Source organism: Sander vitreus, chromosome 20 (genome assembly GCF_031162955.1).
Source record: "Sander vitreus isolate 19-12246 chromosome 20, sanVit1, whole genome shotgun sequence".
Lineage (NCBI taxonomy): Eukaryota > Metazoa > Chordata > Actinopteri > Perciformes > Percidae > Sander > Sander vitreus.
The window spans coordinates 19404690-19424033 of record NC_135874.1 but is presented as its reverse complement, the minus strand read 5'-3'; the positions used below and the strand labels follow the sequence as shown (position 1 = coordinate 19424033).

General features: G+C 41.0%; 1 protein-coding gene across 4 annotated transcripts in view; it reads right to left on the bottom strand.

The window, feature by feature from the left end:
• Window positions 1-12012: 12012 nt before the first annotated feature.
• Window positions 12013-19344, bottom strand: part of prkd3 (protein kinase D3) — a 35957-nt gene continuing 28625 nt past the window's right edge. For all 4 annotated transcript variants that reach the window (XM_078277895.1, XM_078277894.1, XM_078277897.1 and 1 more), the window contains 9 exons: window positions 18399-18675; window positions 17106-17158; window positions 16647-16719; window positions 16428-16534; window positions 16080-16241; window positions 15067-15165; window positions 14701-14968; window positions 13959-14044; window positions 12013-13678 (listed from right to left, as the gene is read on the bottom strand). In XM_078277895.1, coding sequence (XP_078134021.1) covers window positions 13505-13678; window positions 13959-14044; window positions 14701-14968; window positions 15067-15165; window positions 16080-16241; window positions 16428-16534; window positions 16647-16719; window positions 17106-17158; window positions 18399-18675 — 1299 coding nt within the window. In that variant the 3' untranslated portion in view covers window positions 12013-13504. The remainder of the gene's footprint in view (window positions 13679-13958; window positions 14045-14700; window positions 14969-15066; window positions 15166-16079; window positions 16242-16427; window positions 16535-16646; window positions 16720-17105; window positions 17159-18398; window positions 18676-19344) is intronic.

The window sequence follows — 19344 nt, the reverse complement described above, 5'->3', positions numbered from 1 at the left end:
GCTGTGATATAGCTCTGTGCGCTAGGCAAGCCTCCAATCCCTACTTCTACGCCTTGGGCCCTATTTGAATAATCTCCTCGCACCTAGGCGTGAGACTCCTCAAGCTCCCCCTCCTCCACCCCCAATTGTACACCTGCACTGGCTGAAAAGAACAGTTTCTTATGAAAAGCTTCATTATATACTAATCTTATTGTATTTGGCTGAGGCAACATAAAAGAGCTATAAAAAGGAATGTTTTGGCGCTCTTCGTTGGTGTGCTTTTCATTACGCACATCCTCCACCGTGCTTATTCCACTTAAACTGATCTGAAATCATAAAGCATTTTTTATTGCATTGCGTTCAAGGAATTTGTAAAACTGTTAATTATTTTACACCAAAATAACATTTATGAATCCGATAAAGGTTGATCTATTAGTAGAAATCCACTTAAAGGAATGTATTTAGGCAAATGTATTGTATTGCAGGATGTTGCCAGGGTTGTGTTGCTGTTTGATTCCAGGCACAATATGTGATACTCAAAGAGTAACAGTGTGTTTTTAAACGCCACCAGGAGAGAATAATGATATTATGGCTGATGTGGGCCTGCATGAATGCATGTGTATGTGCACTGATCACTACATTGAAATGATGAAAGCTCCTTTGATATTGGTGAAAATAAAAGCCATTTCATCACTTTGCCCCAGCTGTTTAACAGTCACGTTCTAATACATATCAGTTGGTTTCTACATGTTTGTCACTATTAACGTGTTTTTCTAAATGATTTCGCTATTATTTGCAAAAAAAGGTGAGATTGTATCCTTCTTTACTAACCTGGATGACTGAATTACTGTTTCCAAATGTTTTAATTAGCGTTACTGAATATGCTAAGCATAGCTTCAGAGCGCCCTCTCTCGGTTATTGCCTCCAACTGGCTTTGTGGCACATAAAGCAGCCTCATTCTTTCATATGGTGAGACATTTTAGAAACGATGGAATTTGTGTACATTTTCTTTGAGTTTTTGTCACTAAATAGATGCAAAATAATAATCATGTTATCTTGTGGATCCCGTGTCATGGTGAAAGTTTACCTAATGTTTAAATATCTATCGTCACAACATCAGACGGAATAGCTCCGGGCTGTTGCGGCCCTTTAATTCTCGCAGCCGGCCATGTACAGTATTTGTATGACACAAACATCAAGGTGAGGCTGCAGTCCGGTGCCAGCCACGTGTCAGTAGTGGTACATCTATTTGACTGCATATTTACGCAAGAGCATAACTATCAGTATAGAGACCCATTAGTAAAGGCGAGTAAACCTGTAGTGTTGACGAGGGACTAACAGAGTCCGCTTAACTTGGAAATGAGATCATGAGAAAAAGCTCTGTGTATGTTTGAGGATTGGGGATTTGACCGGAGAGAGCTGGAGATGGTCAAATCTGCGCTCTCTCGGCTTGCTTAAAAACAAACGTTTTTAAGTTTTTTTTAAATAATTAAAAACGACAATATACTTTCATAATGATAGTTCAAGCAAATAACCTAACATTTATTGATTGGCTACATTATTTATATTAGGGTAAATATTTATGAGCAGATATTCCGAGGTGTTGAAAATAAAAGTGCAGCCCTGTTGTAGGGCTATATTTTTATCCGGGTTGAGTCTGTGGATCTTCATATACATGTCTACATACATTCATTAATAATACACGTAAGGTTATATATATATATATATATATATATATATATATATATATATATATATATATAACATTGAAATAAAATCACTTTTAGTCGTATTTCTGTTGCATAAAAATAAGCCTGAGATTTCTACACTTTAGTTTGCTGTTACACAATTATATATGGTTGGGGGGCTTTTTTATGTAAAAAAATAAATAAAATTAGGACACCTTTTACTCAACTGTTTAAAAACTCTTCTGGTGGATATTTACTTATCTGTCCCTGTTCTTAAACAAATCAATAGGCTTGAAAAGACTTCCAAAATTACAGACACCAAATCCTCAGTATTCTAAAATGGTCCTTGACCTGCATGACATTATGTTCCTCAATGAGACATGTTGCTAATTCCAAAGTTAATGATCAACCTGCCACAGTCCTCTCACATGGGTGAAGGTCACATTTTGGATTTGGTCACAAACAAAAACTTTAACTGGGCCTTTTGCTGCCACTCCGTCACCCTATTTTGTGTATATTCCTCATGTAGCCTCTGTAATGTGTGTTAATACACAGAGTGTCCCTATACCACATGTGTAAAGGAGAGGAACTTCCGTCCTGATACGTTTTTCAAATGGGGAACAAGAATGTTGGGCAACGTCAACGTCTCTCTCTCTCTCTGCCGGGCTAAAGAGGGTCATCACTCCGAGTCAGCTTGACCATAGAGTTTATCTAGAGACACACTCATACAAAAATCCATGAAATTAAAAATAAAATGAAGATATCACTAGTGTAGACCATCAGACGTTGGTATAACATCTGTATACAGATGTATATCATCTGTGATTGTAATCACAACATGCCAGCACATTTTGTAATTTAGGCATCACCAAAGCAACAAACATCAAAAAACTGTGTTTTCTTAAACTTGCAACAGTGGTGGTTGGGCTGAAGTCAGAGTAGCTTTAATTCACTGAGCCTGCATGGTTGGATGTTAAATAATGACTGAAATCCCACTTCATTGCATTACACCCAGATTTAACAATTGGCAACAATTACACATGCTGTATGTAGGCCTGTTGTTGAATGATGAAATACTAAGGTTTGCACTTAGTAACACAGATACAAACCGCAAATGGATGTTAAATGAACAGCACCAACATTTTAGGACACATTAATGGATTGTTTTTTTACGTAAATTACAAAACATTTTTTTTAACCACTAACCATAAAAATTACAGGCTAATAACAAGGTGCAGAGAATGTAAACTTATGGTTAAATATAGATATTTATTAGTTTTCTATTAATCTCTTTCTGTTCTTCTATGTTTTATTTTATTAACATGACATTTAAATTGGTCACCTGCTCTACTAAGCTTAAAAAAAAAAAAAAAAAAAGAAGTTTTTTTGAATAGTTTAGCACATTAATTGGAGCGTTGTGATTTTAAATGCTGCTGCTGCATTTATTGTTGATCATTCTGTTCCATCCCAGCTCACAACCCTGAGCATACACTGGAAATAAGGATTGCATTTACTTTCTCTCACAAGGATGAGTAAAAAACTAACTGAAGTAGCACACTGCGTTCTTGTCAAATTGACATGTTCCGACTAAGAATACATACCCAGCACCCAGACCAGTGGTGTGCCCTACATGTCTCCTCTTTCAAGGCTAGTTTTGACACTTTGTTGATCAATTAGCCTCCATGATGATCAGTGTTACATTTCACACATTCAGGTGTCATTCCTTTACTGGTTATGATAAGGGCAAACACTAAATGATAAAAGTTTAATGAGTCAGTTAAAGAAGTGAAAGCACAAACACCTGCATGAGTGAGGCCAAAATGACACCCAAAGCCTTGTTTTCTGGTACGGATGCTGTTGGGTGTCTGGGGGGTTTTCTTGGGTGCAGGGCCGGGGGGTGGAAACAGGCAGGGTGCACGCTGGTTTGTGAGAGGAAGGCGGAACTCTTCTAGCATTCCTTCAAACACCCAGGAGTTGTTGGCAGGAATGTGTTAACTTTAAGCTTCAACTTTCAAAGTGAGGATTTTTTTTCAACTGAAATTGAAAGATTCACTTAAGCATGTCCCTTTTTTTTGCTGCCTTTGTATTCATCTGAGCGCACCAAGTCACACAAAACAGCACAGGGCAAAGGGTTAAGTATGTAATTCATCAAAATAAAATTAATAACGAGAGAGTCTTCCTCTTAGAAAGTGCTGGAAAAAAATGTTTGCTGCCAACTTGCCTGTGGTGACAGTAAACATTCCAGAGCCGGGCTGGAGTTTGGACTTGCCATTATCTGCCACAGCTGTGACAACGCCTGTTGGCCGCAGGTTTGTGGCTGGCCACACTGTGTTTACCTGGAAATGAATCTGAAAAGCAGCTGGACTGGGAAGGCACACAACCCAGCTAAATAAAAACTGAGAGTGGTCACTGCAACGAGATGCAGTGTGGGAGGGAGTCCAAAGTTATTGCACTGGCCCCAGTGGGTCAGGGCGCAAACACAGGCGTAAACGCACTAAGGATATCCTCAAATACACACCTTTTGATATTGAGAGGAATGTGGCGAGGAATGCCATTAGATATGTTTTCTGTTGACTGTATCCAGGACACTGCAGATTCAATACTTCTCTCTTGTCATGGTAAAGGACCCTATGTTGACCGCTGCCCTTCATTTATCAAACAAGGTGACAGTTTATCTATTAGACCACAGGAGTAGAGTGAGAACTGTGGCATCCCAAGAGATGCACAGATCAGATGACACTAAAGAATGCATGTGCACCAAATTAGAGTCTTTAGGAGTTTAGATTGTTGCAATGTAGAGTTTAAAACAAATGAAGGGACCACTTTGTGAAAAGACACCCTTTGTAAAGGAATTGTGTTATGTGAATTAAGTAATGGCTAATAAATAACTTTATAGATCAGTTATAAGCATAAATAGGACTAGTTTTCAGGTTGCAATGTTGTAAAAACTCTCTGACTGGCTAGACCCCATAATTCATGGATCTAAATCTCTTTAATAACAACTTATCAACATGTATAACTGCAAACTTGATGGCTTATTTGAAAGTGAGACACCCATGAACATATATTAATGGATTACCAACAATATTATATATATCATACTATAACTCCATTATTACCAAATAGAAAGGATAAACCTGCCAAATGGGGTTTTCACAACTTTGCAACCCAAATGTTGCTCTTTTTAATGGCTTAGAATTATTACATTTAGGTGCAACTTCTAAGATTTTTTTAAAGGGCACCTTATTAGAAAAGTGAAGTTCAATTGAATGCATCATTAAAAACATTCCAGGTAAAATGATGTCATTTATAATAATTTAAGACACACATAACAACACTAAAAAAGGTGATTGGTTGATTTATGAATGAATTGACACAAAATGAAAAACTATACTTTATGTGGATTGTGTGATATATTTTATAAATTGTATATCGCTTCCACTCTGACATAGATGTGATCAGATGCCATGGTTCCTTGTAATGTCTGAACTTTAAGCAACATGGATGGGATGTGTATTAGAGCCAAAAGATTTAATATCACCAAATCAGCACATTGTTATTCATTAGTGGACCAACTGCAGAGTCAATACACATTTAATCACAGACTGAAGGCAATTAAAACAGGGGAGGAGGGGGGGGTGGAGGGCAGTAGCGCTATGTTAATTAAAGGGCCAGGCTCCCATGGGAAGCTCTGTGTCTAAATATCACTACAATCTAGCCGATGCCATAATCCATGATGAGCTATGGCCATTCAGACTCGGCCGTCATGCTGTCAGATCCATGTCAGCATGGACAAGAGGGCAAACCTGGCCTTGTGATTAAAAAGTTACGTATCAGTAATGGTCTTCCTAATCCTAACTGACTCAAGGGACAATAGGCATAACCTATAGCATCCTTTTCATGATAGTTGAATTAACTGATCAACTTTTTTGATCTAGTTTTTAATTGTTATAATGTTAAGCTTTAGTACAAATCTTCCTTTGATGACCACAATGCTCAACGGCTGCAACCATCACTGACAGACCGCTTGAGAAAACACACACACACACACACACACACACATCTCAACTCTACATCAGAGAGAGGCTTTTGGTCCATTTCCTTTTTCCATCAGTCACTCAGTCAGTGAGTGAGGGTCATATCTGCTGCTGTCTTATCTGTATTCCAGGCTGATGGGGAAATTCAAGTTTGGGATTACCTCTGACTGCTGACCCGAACCCATCTCAGAAAACCGGCCAGCCCTGCTCTTTCATTATCCTCATGCTTCAAAGCGCTGTAAAACAAATTCTCACACTCTCTTGAGCAGGAATATCTAAAAAAAAAAAAAAATCCCTGTGCCTGAATGTGCTATGTGTTTCGTATGCATGAGGGTAGAAATTAAAAGCTGATAGTGAAGAATGTATATATGGTCTGCATTAGAGGAGAGCCTGTATCTTCTCCCTTCTACCAGGCAGTTGTCTCCTTCCTGTATGGACTGAGGGCCCATCCATATGCAGATGGCTAATTTGTAGTGTTTACAGAGGAGCAAAGAGGGAGCCGACAACTCATGAAGAGGGCTGAAAAGAGGCTGCCTACGTGTCACCCCAGGAGCCTGGTGGTAAAGCCTGCCCTACCAGAGCAACAACATAAGTGTTCAATCTGTGTTTGCTTACCCGTGGACACCGATGGCTGAGTCCTGGGCTGGGGCCCGTAAATTGTGTTTTTTTTTTTTACAGGCCCTGACAGCTAACAGGCTATTGGGAACAGGGGCCCAATGACACAGCCACTCAACAGATTAGCACCTCATCAGCCTCCTGCAGCTTCGAACAAATACGATCCCTGCCTCCTTTAAGACACAATAGGGCCGCTACCGCTAAACAGCCCCCCACCAAGAGAGCCCCCACCCTTCTCCAGCCACAAAACTTCCTGGTCTGGTCTTTCTCCGGGCCACAGCTGCATCAAGGGGTCCTTCCCCAGTCCCTGAGCCCACCCGACCCCAATTGGCAAGATCTGTGTATTTCAGGTGAGCAAATATTGCCACTTGCCTGAGAGTTCAATGGCCAGCCCTTTCAGGCAGGGGGTTGCGTATTGCACTTGCCTGCTTTGCAACAGTGGTACATGTGGCCTCACACAGCAACCGGGTCCATAGGATGGGTCAGGGGAATTCTCCAGGCACAGCTGGAGTCAGCAAATCAAACATACCTTTATGGCTCATCTGCATTTTCCCGGACTAGAAAACCATTTCCAGCTTTCATTTCCTCTCTCCACGGCTTTTACAACAAAAGAACGTCTTGATGTCCCTACCAGCAACCACACACATAGCTTTGACTTTTTTTCTGCAATACACAGTCTAAAACTCTGACTTAGAGACATCTCTTATCCGACATAATTACCTTTACTATCTTTTCATTCAGCGTACCCTACAATTCCCTGAAAATGGACACGCATAACTTCCATGATTCAGGCCATTAGGTAATAGGTAAACATGCAGGGAAATTGAATGTTGACCACATGCCATGTTTTTGGACACATTTGTCTCCAATACACACATGCTTAAGGCATAAATGTCCTCTTGCTGGTAGATTGTATTAGAGATTGGAGATAGAGTGTTTCCTGGGACTTGTGCCCTTTAGCAAGGACACAGGTAGCAAAAGTAAAACAGTCTGGCTATACTGTGTGGGTTATAGTCAGTTACAGGCAGAGGGACTGATAATAATAGCAAAAGCATAAGTCTACAATGATAAAGCTGTAGAATAAATGTATTTGTTACTTTAGTTATGGACACTTACTGTATCTTAAGGAACAGCTTAACAATTATACAATTACTTTCTTTATTCCTGACAATGTAATGTAATATTATGATGTTTAGGCTATATGGGATGACAGTGTTAAGTCATCAAATGAATCAGTATAGTTACTGGTCATCATGCCTGAGAGACAGCATTCTGAGGAATAAAGGCCACCAGCTGAATGTCACACCAACAAGCTTCTCACAGCTAAAGAGTACAGGGCCAGCTTAGGTAAAGGCTACAGGCCCGTGACTGTGTATTGGGTCAGAAGTTGATGTTTTAGTGCCGAGGACCACCTTGGTCCCCCCTGGAAGTCAAACAGAAGTATGGGTATAGTCGTGTCCTGGGAGGCCTTCTTTGCCATCATAGTGAAATGCAACTGGCCCAGAAAGCAAACAAGATCTATCCCCCCCCCCCCCCACAAAACCCAGACCAACCTTGTCTGTGTGATGGGTTTTTCTGTTGTTCTGTTTGTTTGCTTGTTTGGTCTGGAGCCCATGGATACCCAGCATGGAGTAGAGAAGAGAAGCGGAGGAATGGAGGATGTAGAGGGGGGGGAGAGCAGAGGATCCTTGAGGTGATGAGAGGCCTGCAGAGAAGCTACCAGGCAAAGCTGCTCAACAAATATACACAGACCCCCAGGATCAGGGCAACAAGGACAGATTGCTGTCTCTGATCCTTCAGCAGATCTGACATGCATCTGACAGCACAGTTTTGGTTCATGTAAATTCTAAAAGGACCTTTCAAACATGTTTTATAGTTGATTCTAAAGGAGATTTATTTGGCTGAAGCCACTTATAATGTGTGAAACACTTCTGTAAAAGGTGGCACAAGTCATTTTAAAAAAAAATGTTGTAGACAACAGTGCACATGTATGGCTCGCTCTACATGTATAACATGAATTTGTATTCATCTTAAGATAACCAAATGCTTCACCACACACACAAATACACACACACACACACTGTTTCAGAGACTATTCCATTACAATTTCACTTTATCAACCCACAGAGAGTGACACCTTCTGGTCGCAAAGAGAACTGCCTGTTTCAGTGGAGACAGCCCAATGACGGTGCTACTGTACATGCATTGTCCCCATGGGACATTATATGAATATAAACAACAAAATAATTTGCTTCCTTTCATTGCATTGTTAACTATATATATATTACCTATTGCTGAGCCTGAATATTTTTATTTGTCCTTATATTTACAATATTTTTAAAGACCCCCTTTAGGCATGTTGTTGGAATCTGCATTTGTTTTTGATATGGGTTTTCCACAAACATGTTCATGTTCATTGATTCTACTCTACCACAAAAAAATAACCTATTCCTTCTCCTCATACAAATATCCAGAATCTATGAATATGCAAATATTTCTAATTCTAAAAGTTGAACTATTAGACAAACAACGTCTCCTACTTCACTAAAAGGTCCATATTCAGTGTTATGTGCACTGGAGGCTTCAACCTTCCACATCACAGTTGTGTAAGTTGTATGTTGGATCACGATTTTGCTTCCAAATTGGTTATGTCACAAAATCATACACATCTTAAACTAAAGATTTAAGGTGAGTACAAAGACACTTCCCCCCCCTTGAGCAGAACATGAATGCGTCTGCACAAACTTCTGCAAACTGAGGGTCAAACATCAAAGTGACGTCACCTTAAGCAAAATACATTTTTGAGTCAAGGGGGACATGGCATCCCCACTAAAGTGAAGTATTCCTTCAATCAGTGTATATTAATAAAGGTCACAGTTAAAGGTGGTGTTGGTTGCTGGACTACATTATATTATTGAGAGGTGTTTCTAATGTTTTGTCCTCCTCATGAGGGGGGCAGAATATTAGAATTTATTTTTCAATATAAGGCAGTCCAGTACAAAACATCACTAGCACCTCTATGACGGTGTAAAAAACCTAAAGGTAGACTTTATGGCAGGACAGTTGTATTGGATTGGATTAGACTGTACAGGTGTACCTAATTTGATTTAAATCAATGTTGTAGGAAAGGCATGGATTCATGAACAGTTTACACCTCAGTCCAGCCAGAGGAGGGAGACACTGCACTTTATTTCCCTAGCAGTTTTTGCTCTCCTTACTTCTTATTTTATTTCTTTGAGGTGTACACCTCATTCCACTATGAATCCTTAAATTTGACTAACACAAGCTACACTAAAATATGTGGTATGTTACGGTGGGCTTAGTTTGGGTTTTCTTTGTTCACTGCGTAATGTGTGAGGACCAACTCGGTGAACTCTAAACAGTTCTTTGTATTTGTGCCTGTTCACTCTGTAAATGTCTCCCCCACAGAGGTTAATGGGGTCGTCTGGCCTGCAAAGACGATCCACATCTTGAAAACATTCAGACTCACAGATGCAGGAGAGCAGTATTGAGTATCATTTAGAGAAAGAAAAGAGTTATCTTCAACCTCTCATCAGTGGCTATTAGATGATAGCATTGCAATAACGCTAGCCACGATTGCTAACAGTGGTCAGTCAGTATCTACAGTAAATGCAGAGAAGATTGGTGGAGGAATCAAGGAAAGCACACTTCAAAGATGTTGGTAAATTAATGACGGCTGTCTGTTCTCTGTGGTTTACGGTGAACTGCAGCCTACCTTCAAACAATAGTCCCATTCTGAAGTACAGTCCAGGAATACAACGTTTTATTCATACGGCTAGAGCTTAAGCACACGTTCAATACTGGAAGGGATTCCATGATAGCAATTTCAAAGTCTTCCACAAGCCCCCATTTCACCACCACCCTTTTTAACTATGTCATTACTCCCTTGTGGTGAGCGACTGGCTCTGCAAACTGCTCGGTGTGGTGCAACAATCAAATCCAGCTGCTGAGAATGGGATCTGACATGTTAAACCACTACACACACACACACACACACACACACACACACACACACACACACACACACACACACACACACACACACACACACACACACACCAGAGATGGGGACTCGAGTCTGAGACTCGGACTCGAGTCGCACTTAAGTCGCACAAACAGCTGACTTCAGACTTGACTTGCGACTCGACCCAAAAGACTTCAGACTCGAGCTTCGAGACTCGTCAACAACCTGTTTTAATGCAATTATTGCTTTTTAAATCTAAATGTATTCATGTATTTCTATTTTCTTTTATTGGCGCAGATACGTTGGGGAAACGTATGACGAGCTGCATGTCCGCTGCCCTTTGCCATAATGTGCAACGTAACGCATGCGCTATGCCTTATGCGCGCGCACTCACACATAAAAATACATTGACGATGGCGACACCAAGTCCTCCCGGAGTTGTGCCTTTTGTCATTAGTTTTGCTTTCAATAACTTGGTAAACAGAGGCAGTAAGCCAACAGCTACATGCAAGGTGTGTGGCACCAAGATAAATGATGCCGGATCAACAACGTCGAACTTCATCAGGCATCTCAAAACGCACCCAGATAGGTCAGTCACTCACACGCTAAGAAAGTGAAACGTTACATTTAGCATATATCGTCACAGGTACCAAGCTAAGAATCGCAAAGTTTTGTGCTAATGCTGGGAACAGGCACATTGTATCTTTATAGTTAGTAGTTGCTGAGGCTCACACATCCATGGCGCACAGGAGGCGGGACGCACGGATCCATCTCCCCAGGAACAAACGCTGTGCCGGGTGGGCAAACTCATGTGATGTACCCGGTCCACCAAACACTGGGCCGTCTTGACTGTCTTAATTCTGCACATATTTCTGATACTGTAGTCCTATTTACTAATTCATTATTTCATCCATGCGTGGCGCAGCGGATCCGTGCGCACAGTCACCTGCCGTGGAGATGCTGGCCTCACTAACCTCTCCTCCTCTGAGTCGGGTCTCCCTCGCGCTGGACTCAGTTTCACTGAGCGTACTAACACTTAGAAAAGAAATAAATTGCATTAGATCAGTGAGTTCAAACTGCTTATTGTGCGTAATTTGGACTGACACTGAGATGCATGTTGTTCTGTGACTGGTGTGGCGCTGCCACTATTCTCTTGATTTCCATTTCGACATTAGACATTTTTTTGAGTGAAAGAGACGTTACATTTAGCATATATCACCACAGGTAACAAGCTAACCATCGCAAAGTGTTGTGCTAATCCTGGGAACAGGCACATTGTATCTTTATAGTTGTATCCATATGATGTGACAGACTTAGGTTAATATTTCACCAGGTCAGGGGGCTAGAGGGATGTGTTAAATAGACCCCATAAAGTAATCCCACAACTGATTTTGATACTGTACTGTATGGATGGTAGTTACAGGACATACTTTGAATTCATAAGATTTAACAATACAGTGTTAGGGACAGATCAGATGGCCAGAGACTTGAGACTTGACTTGGACTCGTGGCAAAAGACTTGAGACTTGACTTGGACTTGCCCCTCAAAGACTTGAGACTTGACTTCCAAAAAATGACTTGTGAACATCTCTGACACACACACACACACACACACACACACACGCACGCACGCACACACACACAGTGATGCAACATACACAAAACTGTAAGCTAAGTCACTGAAATACAAAAGAAAGACATTCAGAGCTTGAAGAAAACTTTTCATTCTCAGTTGAGAAGTTGAGTTTTTATTCCATTGGTATGTACTGAAATATACAAAACACTGACACCTGCCAATCCAGCGGCAACAAAGACAGGAAGAGGACAACAAGAAACAGGAACATACTCCCAAAACACACCAACAGAGAAAACTACAAAACTGTAGTACAATAAACTCCCATGTGAACCAAATTGTAAGTATACCTAGTTTCTACTGTGTCTACTGTCCAGACAAAAAGGGCTGTTGAAACGGTCCAGACAACATAATAAACAATATTTTGTTCTATGTAAAACCTTGGTTGGCTGCCTCTGGCCATGCAACACTTCAGATACTTAAGGAGCATCAAAAACACATTGAATCCAGAATTGGAGTGCTTAAAAAGTCACATTCAACAATACTGCAGGAAAAGATACACAGAAACATGAGGCTCTAACATACATAGAGTCCATGTTGTTTTAGCCTCAGGTTGAACAGAAAAAATAACGGCTCCATTATTGCATTTACTGACAATTCAGTGAGTCAAGAAATTCATGTAAATTTAGAAAAGGTTTGGAAACATTGAAATGAATATATTTGGTCAGGGTCTGTTGGTCATTGTCTCCAGGCGAAAGTTGATCAAACTTGCACACTATTAGCTGCCAGTAACAGATCATACTCTAATGACATGTTGGTTGAAAATACCTGAAGAGGTTTGTTTAAAATAAATGGTGACAAAGCAGCCAATACCGTGCGAGTTGCATCAACTTTCTGCTGATTATCTCTGGGTAAAACTCTGCACCTAGACTGGATGCTCTCTGTAGCAGCGAATAGTGTTTCTATTCAATTGCTATGTTCAATTGCAATAGTGCAAAAATCTACCACATATATATATATTTTTTAAAACATACAAATATATGTGATAGTTCCAGTTTCATACCAAAGGACAGTCTCACAAACAGTTGGGAAATGAGAACAAAACTCAACGTTTTAAATTCTCCGACTGTAAATCCCTTGTGAAAAGTGCCCTTTACTCCTGGGGTAAGCTCTCGAGTCTCCGATCTCTTCTCTCACATAAAGATAAAGAACAGAGTCATATTATTACTCAAAGTTATCCAAAAGTGTGTGTACAACAACTAAACTCTGAAGTTCACCTTGTTTTGGTTTGTGACTGAATGAACCAAACTTTAGTAAATTCCTGGAATGTTTTGATATCGTGCAAACAGAAGACAAACACTCCTGACAGTTTCTTAATGCGTTTCTGCGGCACGCATCTCTACCTGCGTACTGCTAGTAGCAGTTGTGCATCATGCTACAAATTCTGTTGGGTTTTCCCCACTTTGAAAGCCTCTGGAGAGTGATTCTCCACCTGATCGGCTTATGATCCTTTTCCACAACAAACAGTTCTGGAGGGAAAATCTGCCGCTCCCACAGCTTCACGAAAAAAGTCCCTGTGACAATCCTTGTCCTTTAATACATGTGGTGTAGTAAGTCCCCTGTACCACTAGGGGTCCTCTTCCATGTCATCAAGGTTGGGAGCCATGATAAAGTGTTTGGGGTAAACAAGACTGTGCTCGTCTGCGTACTCCTCCCAGCGTGCGTCGTCGCTCTCGTGGGTGATGTAGCGCTCGCCTCGCCGCGTCTCAAACTCCCTGAGGTCCAGCCATGTTTGATAGTCCTGAGGGAAAGATACATGAACTTTTAAAATAGTCCAGCACAATGTACTCCTTAGTGAGGAGGTGTTCCTGACATAAAGTGTATCAGCGGAATGTTGTTGATACTGAAAAGAACTTCCAAACGTGATGATTATGAGGCAATATCCTCGGAAAGTGTAAGTCATAATGAATCTAACAGTATGTGTATCATGTCTGTGTGTTCACATTTGACTGAGTTACGACTTTGAGAAGAAAGAGCGTGATTTGGGTTAAAGGGTCAAAGAAAATAATGTAATATGTTACCTGTAACCAGGGATGGCTGAGACACTTGTCCACACTGTACCTCTTCCTCATCTTGACTTGGAGAAGATTGTTGATCAGATCTGTGGCTGTGAGGGAATTTAAAGATTATTTTTGGGGCATTTTATTCCTTTATTAAACAGAACAGCTAAAGACAGGAAAGGGGAGATAGATGGGGAATGCAGCAAAGGGCGGCAGGTCTGAATCAAACACACAGCCGCTGCGGTAAGGACTGAGCCTTTGTACATGGCACGCACACTCAACCAAGTGAACTACCCAGGTGCCCCGGCTGTGAGGGAATTTGATAACGTGCAGACTGTATCAATACACTCAACTAAAAAGATATATAATCTCATACCAACAGCATAGTAAAAGATGTGACATTTTAAAAGGGCAATAGCCGGTCACAGCAAAAGTGAACAGTTGGATTACTAAACATTAGCATCAACACCTTCATCAGATGTTTCACCTTGTAATATATTTCACTCTGTGTGTGGGAGGAGCTGCAGTCTGGGCAGCTGGGGAGGTTTGAGAGTGACTAATCACAACCACAGCCAAAGACAAGTCAGATCAAAGTACAGACAACCCAGACATGTAGGTGGTGAGGACAGCTCTGAAGCTACATGTCTGAGTTTCACTCTGACACTAAACTACGTGTGCAACCATGCACTGACAAGAGTGAAGGGCAAACTAGCTAACCTTCAGGGAACAAACAAACAAACAAACTGTTTTTACGTCTTCTTACCCTCTGCAGAGATGTCCTTCCAGGGCGTAGGGGGGTACATGAAGGCAGCATTCTGGATCTGGTCATTAATGTCCTCGTCCTCATTAAAAGGGAATGTCCCGCTCAAGCTGACGTACACAATAACTCCCACTGACCACATGTCTAAGGAGCGGTTGTAGCCCTTACTGCGCAGCACCTCTGGAGCTAGGTAGGCCGGAGTGCCAACTACAGACCGCCGGAACGACTTTTCGCCAATTATACGGGCAAAGCCAAAGTCACACAGCTTTACCTGTGAGAAGACAGAAAAAACATGGTCAGCGTTTTTACACACAGACACAGACACACACACACACACATAAACTGTGTGCAAAAATATCTGTTTTGTACCTGAGGAAAGGGCTCTGCGGAGGCCAGTAGTACATTCTCGGGCTTCAAGTCACAGTGAACAATGTTTTTGAAGTGCAGATGTCTCAAGGCCACCAGGATCTGTTGCAAGCAAAAGTAAAAAAAAAGAAGCACAGATTTAGCTAAAAACTAAAAAGTCCAGATGAAAATAATAGAAACTCCAGCATGTAAATGTTTTAATGCATGGAGTGTCTGGTATAAACAGGGTAATGTTTGTATAATCTAAGCAGTAGGATCTATGATGCTGCCATATGGAAAAATAACAGCAGTATAAGCATACAGACGCCCTTAAATACTTCCATCCTGACCCGTACCTTCACATAATGACACATGAACTCATCTCATCATCCCATCTCTATATTCACGAGGCCTGGTGTAAGCTAACGCTGAACGCATGTCTGCCTATGGCCCTGTACCAAAACCACAGTGCGCCTGCTCCCCTATCCTGACCCTGACTTTGACAGAAGTCCTCCTGGCCACATCAGAGCCAGGCCCGCCGCAGCTAATGGGGCTTTTGTTTAATGACCCAGCTCCTGTTTGGGACCCGGGATCCACAGAGGCCCAGGGGCCTGCTGCTCTTCTAATCAGGCCACAAAGCCACCAGCACACTGCAGACTGTAATCCACGGCCAGGGAGGAGGCCGTGATGCCATGCAGACCAATCCCGTAAACAATTCCCCCCAATCAGCTCACCACAAGAATAAACAGGCCCCGGAGCTTAAGCAGAGGCTCAGTGTGCTAACACACCCCAAAAAACAGAAAGGAGGACAGGGAGAGAGGGAAATGAAGTTACGATACAAAACAAAACAAAAAAGCTAGTAAGAACTTGAGGAAGATGCCATTTGAAAGTAGAAAGCGTGAAAAGGAAATGACACATGCTGTAGATCTAATTGATTAGAATTTTATCAGGCAACGAGTGAGTACTGCAATCTTAGTCTTAGTCTTAGTCTGAAGACTTGAGCAAAGGGATGAGAAGTGTGTTTCTACAACACGGACCTGTGTGACTAAGAACTTGGTGATTCGTTCAGGCAGTTTGCTCTTCTCGCTGGACAGAATCATCTCCAGCATGTCGCCGTGCAGCTTCTCCATGACAACAAACACCCGCTCCGGCGTCTCAAACATACACTCCAAGTTGACGATACCTGGGTGATGCAGATTCTGAGGGAAAGCACAAAAAGACAACGTGTTTACCCTGATTCAGGAATAGTGGGGGTACAACTTAGGAAAGACAGTCTGTAGCATGTACTGTACAATGAAAGGCTCCAGCCAAGGCCTCTCATACTGACAGTGCATGCTAGACTTTGATTTCATCGCGTGCTATTATTGATGGATTCTTGTCATTACCTGTAATATGGCCACCTCATTCCTTAGCTGGCTCTCCTGCTTAGTAGGAAATCTCATCTTGTCAATCACCTTGATGGCCACATCTCTGCCGCTCTTTCTGTGTTTGCCTAAAATATTACGGGACACGGAAAAATGGGTAAATAGCCTACGAATGTAATACACACAGTATAGCTATACTATATCAAATGTTAGTTGTACCATATCAAAAGTGAAACATACCTCCATACACAATGCCAAACTGGCCGGATCCCAGCACCTCATCAGAGAATATTTGGTACACTGAGGCAATATCCTATACAGAAATAATTTGCATTGTTACTGTTGTGTTTTTCTTTGACTTTTTTCATGCTTACATCGGTAAAGGTTACATCATTAAAAGCTCGGAGATAAAAAATGTTTTGCTCTTCCAAAAATGTTTTCTGGTATTGCCAAACAATTAACTTTCACTCAATGCAGAAGTGCAACTGAGATGAAAACCCCTTGACCAAAAATACGGGTCAGCAGCTTCCCTATTTGTGCAGCATAAAAGCTTCCCCTGGATGTTTTGGTAAAGAAACAGTAAGATACAGTTTCTGATTTTACCACAACAGATACTTTAATAGCACATGAATGCATGCATGTGTAGACTATGCGGGGAAATGGTGCAACAGCGTCTAAGAAAAAAGAAGCCCCACTTACCACATTCTCCTGGATCTGGCAGTTGGACACAGATATGCTGATGGACAGCTCTTCTGGAGAGGAAAACACATGATGTTTCCACATTCAACAATTCAAAAAACGCCACTGTACCAAAGCATAAGCATGAATCTTTAATCGTTAAGTCAAAGATGCATTGCTCAAATACTAGTATTCTTTTCTCCACAACTTTCAAGCTTATTACAGCTGCATGCAATAAGTCTCGGCCCCACTTAATGAAACATTTATTACACAATAAATTGGCTATAAATTCATCTGGGAAACTATGTGTGACTAAATGGTGCAAGCATGCAATGCATTTCATAACTGGGAATTTAAACAGCCGCAGGGGCTAATACTGCATACTAGCTAGATGAATACAAAAGCCAGACATAAAAGCAAGTAGAAAACATGATGTGATCATTTAGCTGATGCTTCGCACAAAAATATAATTTCAATCTTGGAAAACACGCTCTACTTTGTAATGAGAAATGACCACCTATATAACTGCAATACTTGCAGATTAAATATCAATATAATTTACCAGTTCATCTACAAATACTTAATAAATAAATGAAGGGACGAGGACATTTTTAAACCGCTCATTGTCAATTCCTGTCTTTATGTTAAGGACTAAGCTTCTCTGACCTATAACACCTGAGTACATTGAGGGAGGCTCAGTTTCTGTAGAGTCATGTCAGACATTTGTCACTACTGTCACCTTCTAATAGTGACTTGCTTCAAAGCCTCCTTTAGCCTATAGACTCTAACACAGGGTTTTCCCTGCCTATCGAAAGCTAATGTTGGCTACCTAAATGGTTTTTTGACCACTTTAGCCGAGGTGGTGTTCAACACACATAATCAAAGAAAAGGTAGACTTTTCATTTGTTGTGGTCCTAGAAGTTACCTACTTAGTCCCATGTTGAGTCAGGAAAAACCCTGTGATATCACAAGTCATCACTGACACGGCACACAGTCACAAACTGAAAACATGCCTAACTGATGTGTATTACAAACTATACTGTATATCTGATTTAATAAATTAAATGACTTTTGCAAGCCAAAAGGTTTGGATATGGTTTGGTGTGGATCTTACCCATCCCATAATGGACCATATTAACTGAAAACGTCATAAAAGAGCACTTAATCACTTTTTGACTTTCCAGTGTCTAATTTAATACGACTGGTTGTCTGAATTACAAGAAGAAAAAAAATAAAAATTGTATTTCAAGTTGTTTCTCCATTTCTTCCACAAAAAAAAACACAAGCACAAGAAAGCTGTAATCTTGTACTTACTATGATCTTTGCCCTGGCCAGCAGCACTGGCCACACTGGGCTGAGGGGTGACAGGCATCAGGGCCTGTCTGATGGCCTTCTCCCAGCCCTGAGCCACATCCATACCGACTCCTGAGGCAGCCAGAGAGGGGCTGTGGTAGTGACTGCAGTTGTTCTCCCCTACATAGTAGACCATGGTGGCTGTGATGATCTCAAAGCAGTGTGGGTTGCTGCCCTGGGCCAGATTACTGTAGTCTCTGGACTGTTCCACCTGGAGGATCTCGGATAGAGGGATTTCCTGTGGGACGGGTGAGGGACAGAGATCACAACTAGTTACACAAAATATTCTGCATTTCTCAAATAAATGAGATCCAGAACATATTCATCAAGTGAGAGCCTGCCTGAGTGATGCCTGCCCAGTCAACCAATACACCTGAGGCATAAACAATATGGCGCAAAAAAAATACTCCTTAACAAAACAAAACAGGGTATAGTAGTCCAACACCAGATGCCCAACCACATTTCTAAGTAGCAACATGTATTATATAAGCAATGTCACAGAGGGAGGAGAGGTAAGAAATGGGAGGAAAAAATAATAATACAGAAATACCTCATTGGATAATTATTAGATAAATAATTGTTTTTAAATGTATGAAAAACGAATACATTAATAAAATAGACCTACAGCTAAATTACTAAAAACAATTGGCTCTTTTTATCAAGTCAACAAGTTTCCTATTTGCTTTAAAAAAAAAACATCAAGTTACTAATTTTTTCAAAAGTAGACAGCACTTTTTTAAAGGTGGAAAAAAAAAAAATCTTATTTAAGCAGAAACATGCTAAAAGATATAATGTACCACCTAAACAATGACAAGACAGAAACAATAATACAGGTATTAACACTCACACACTCCAAAAGTCTCCCAAATCACTGGGTGTAATCACAGTGTTGATTATATAGTCCCAG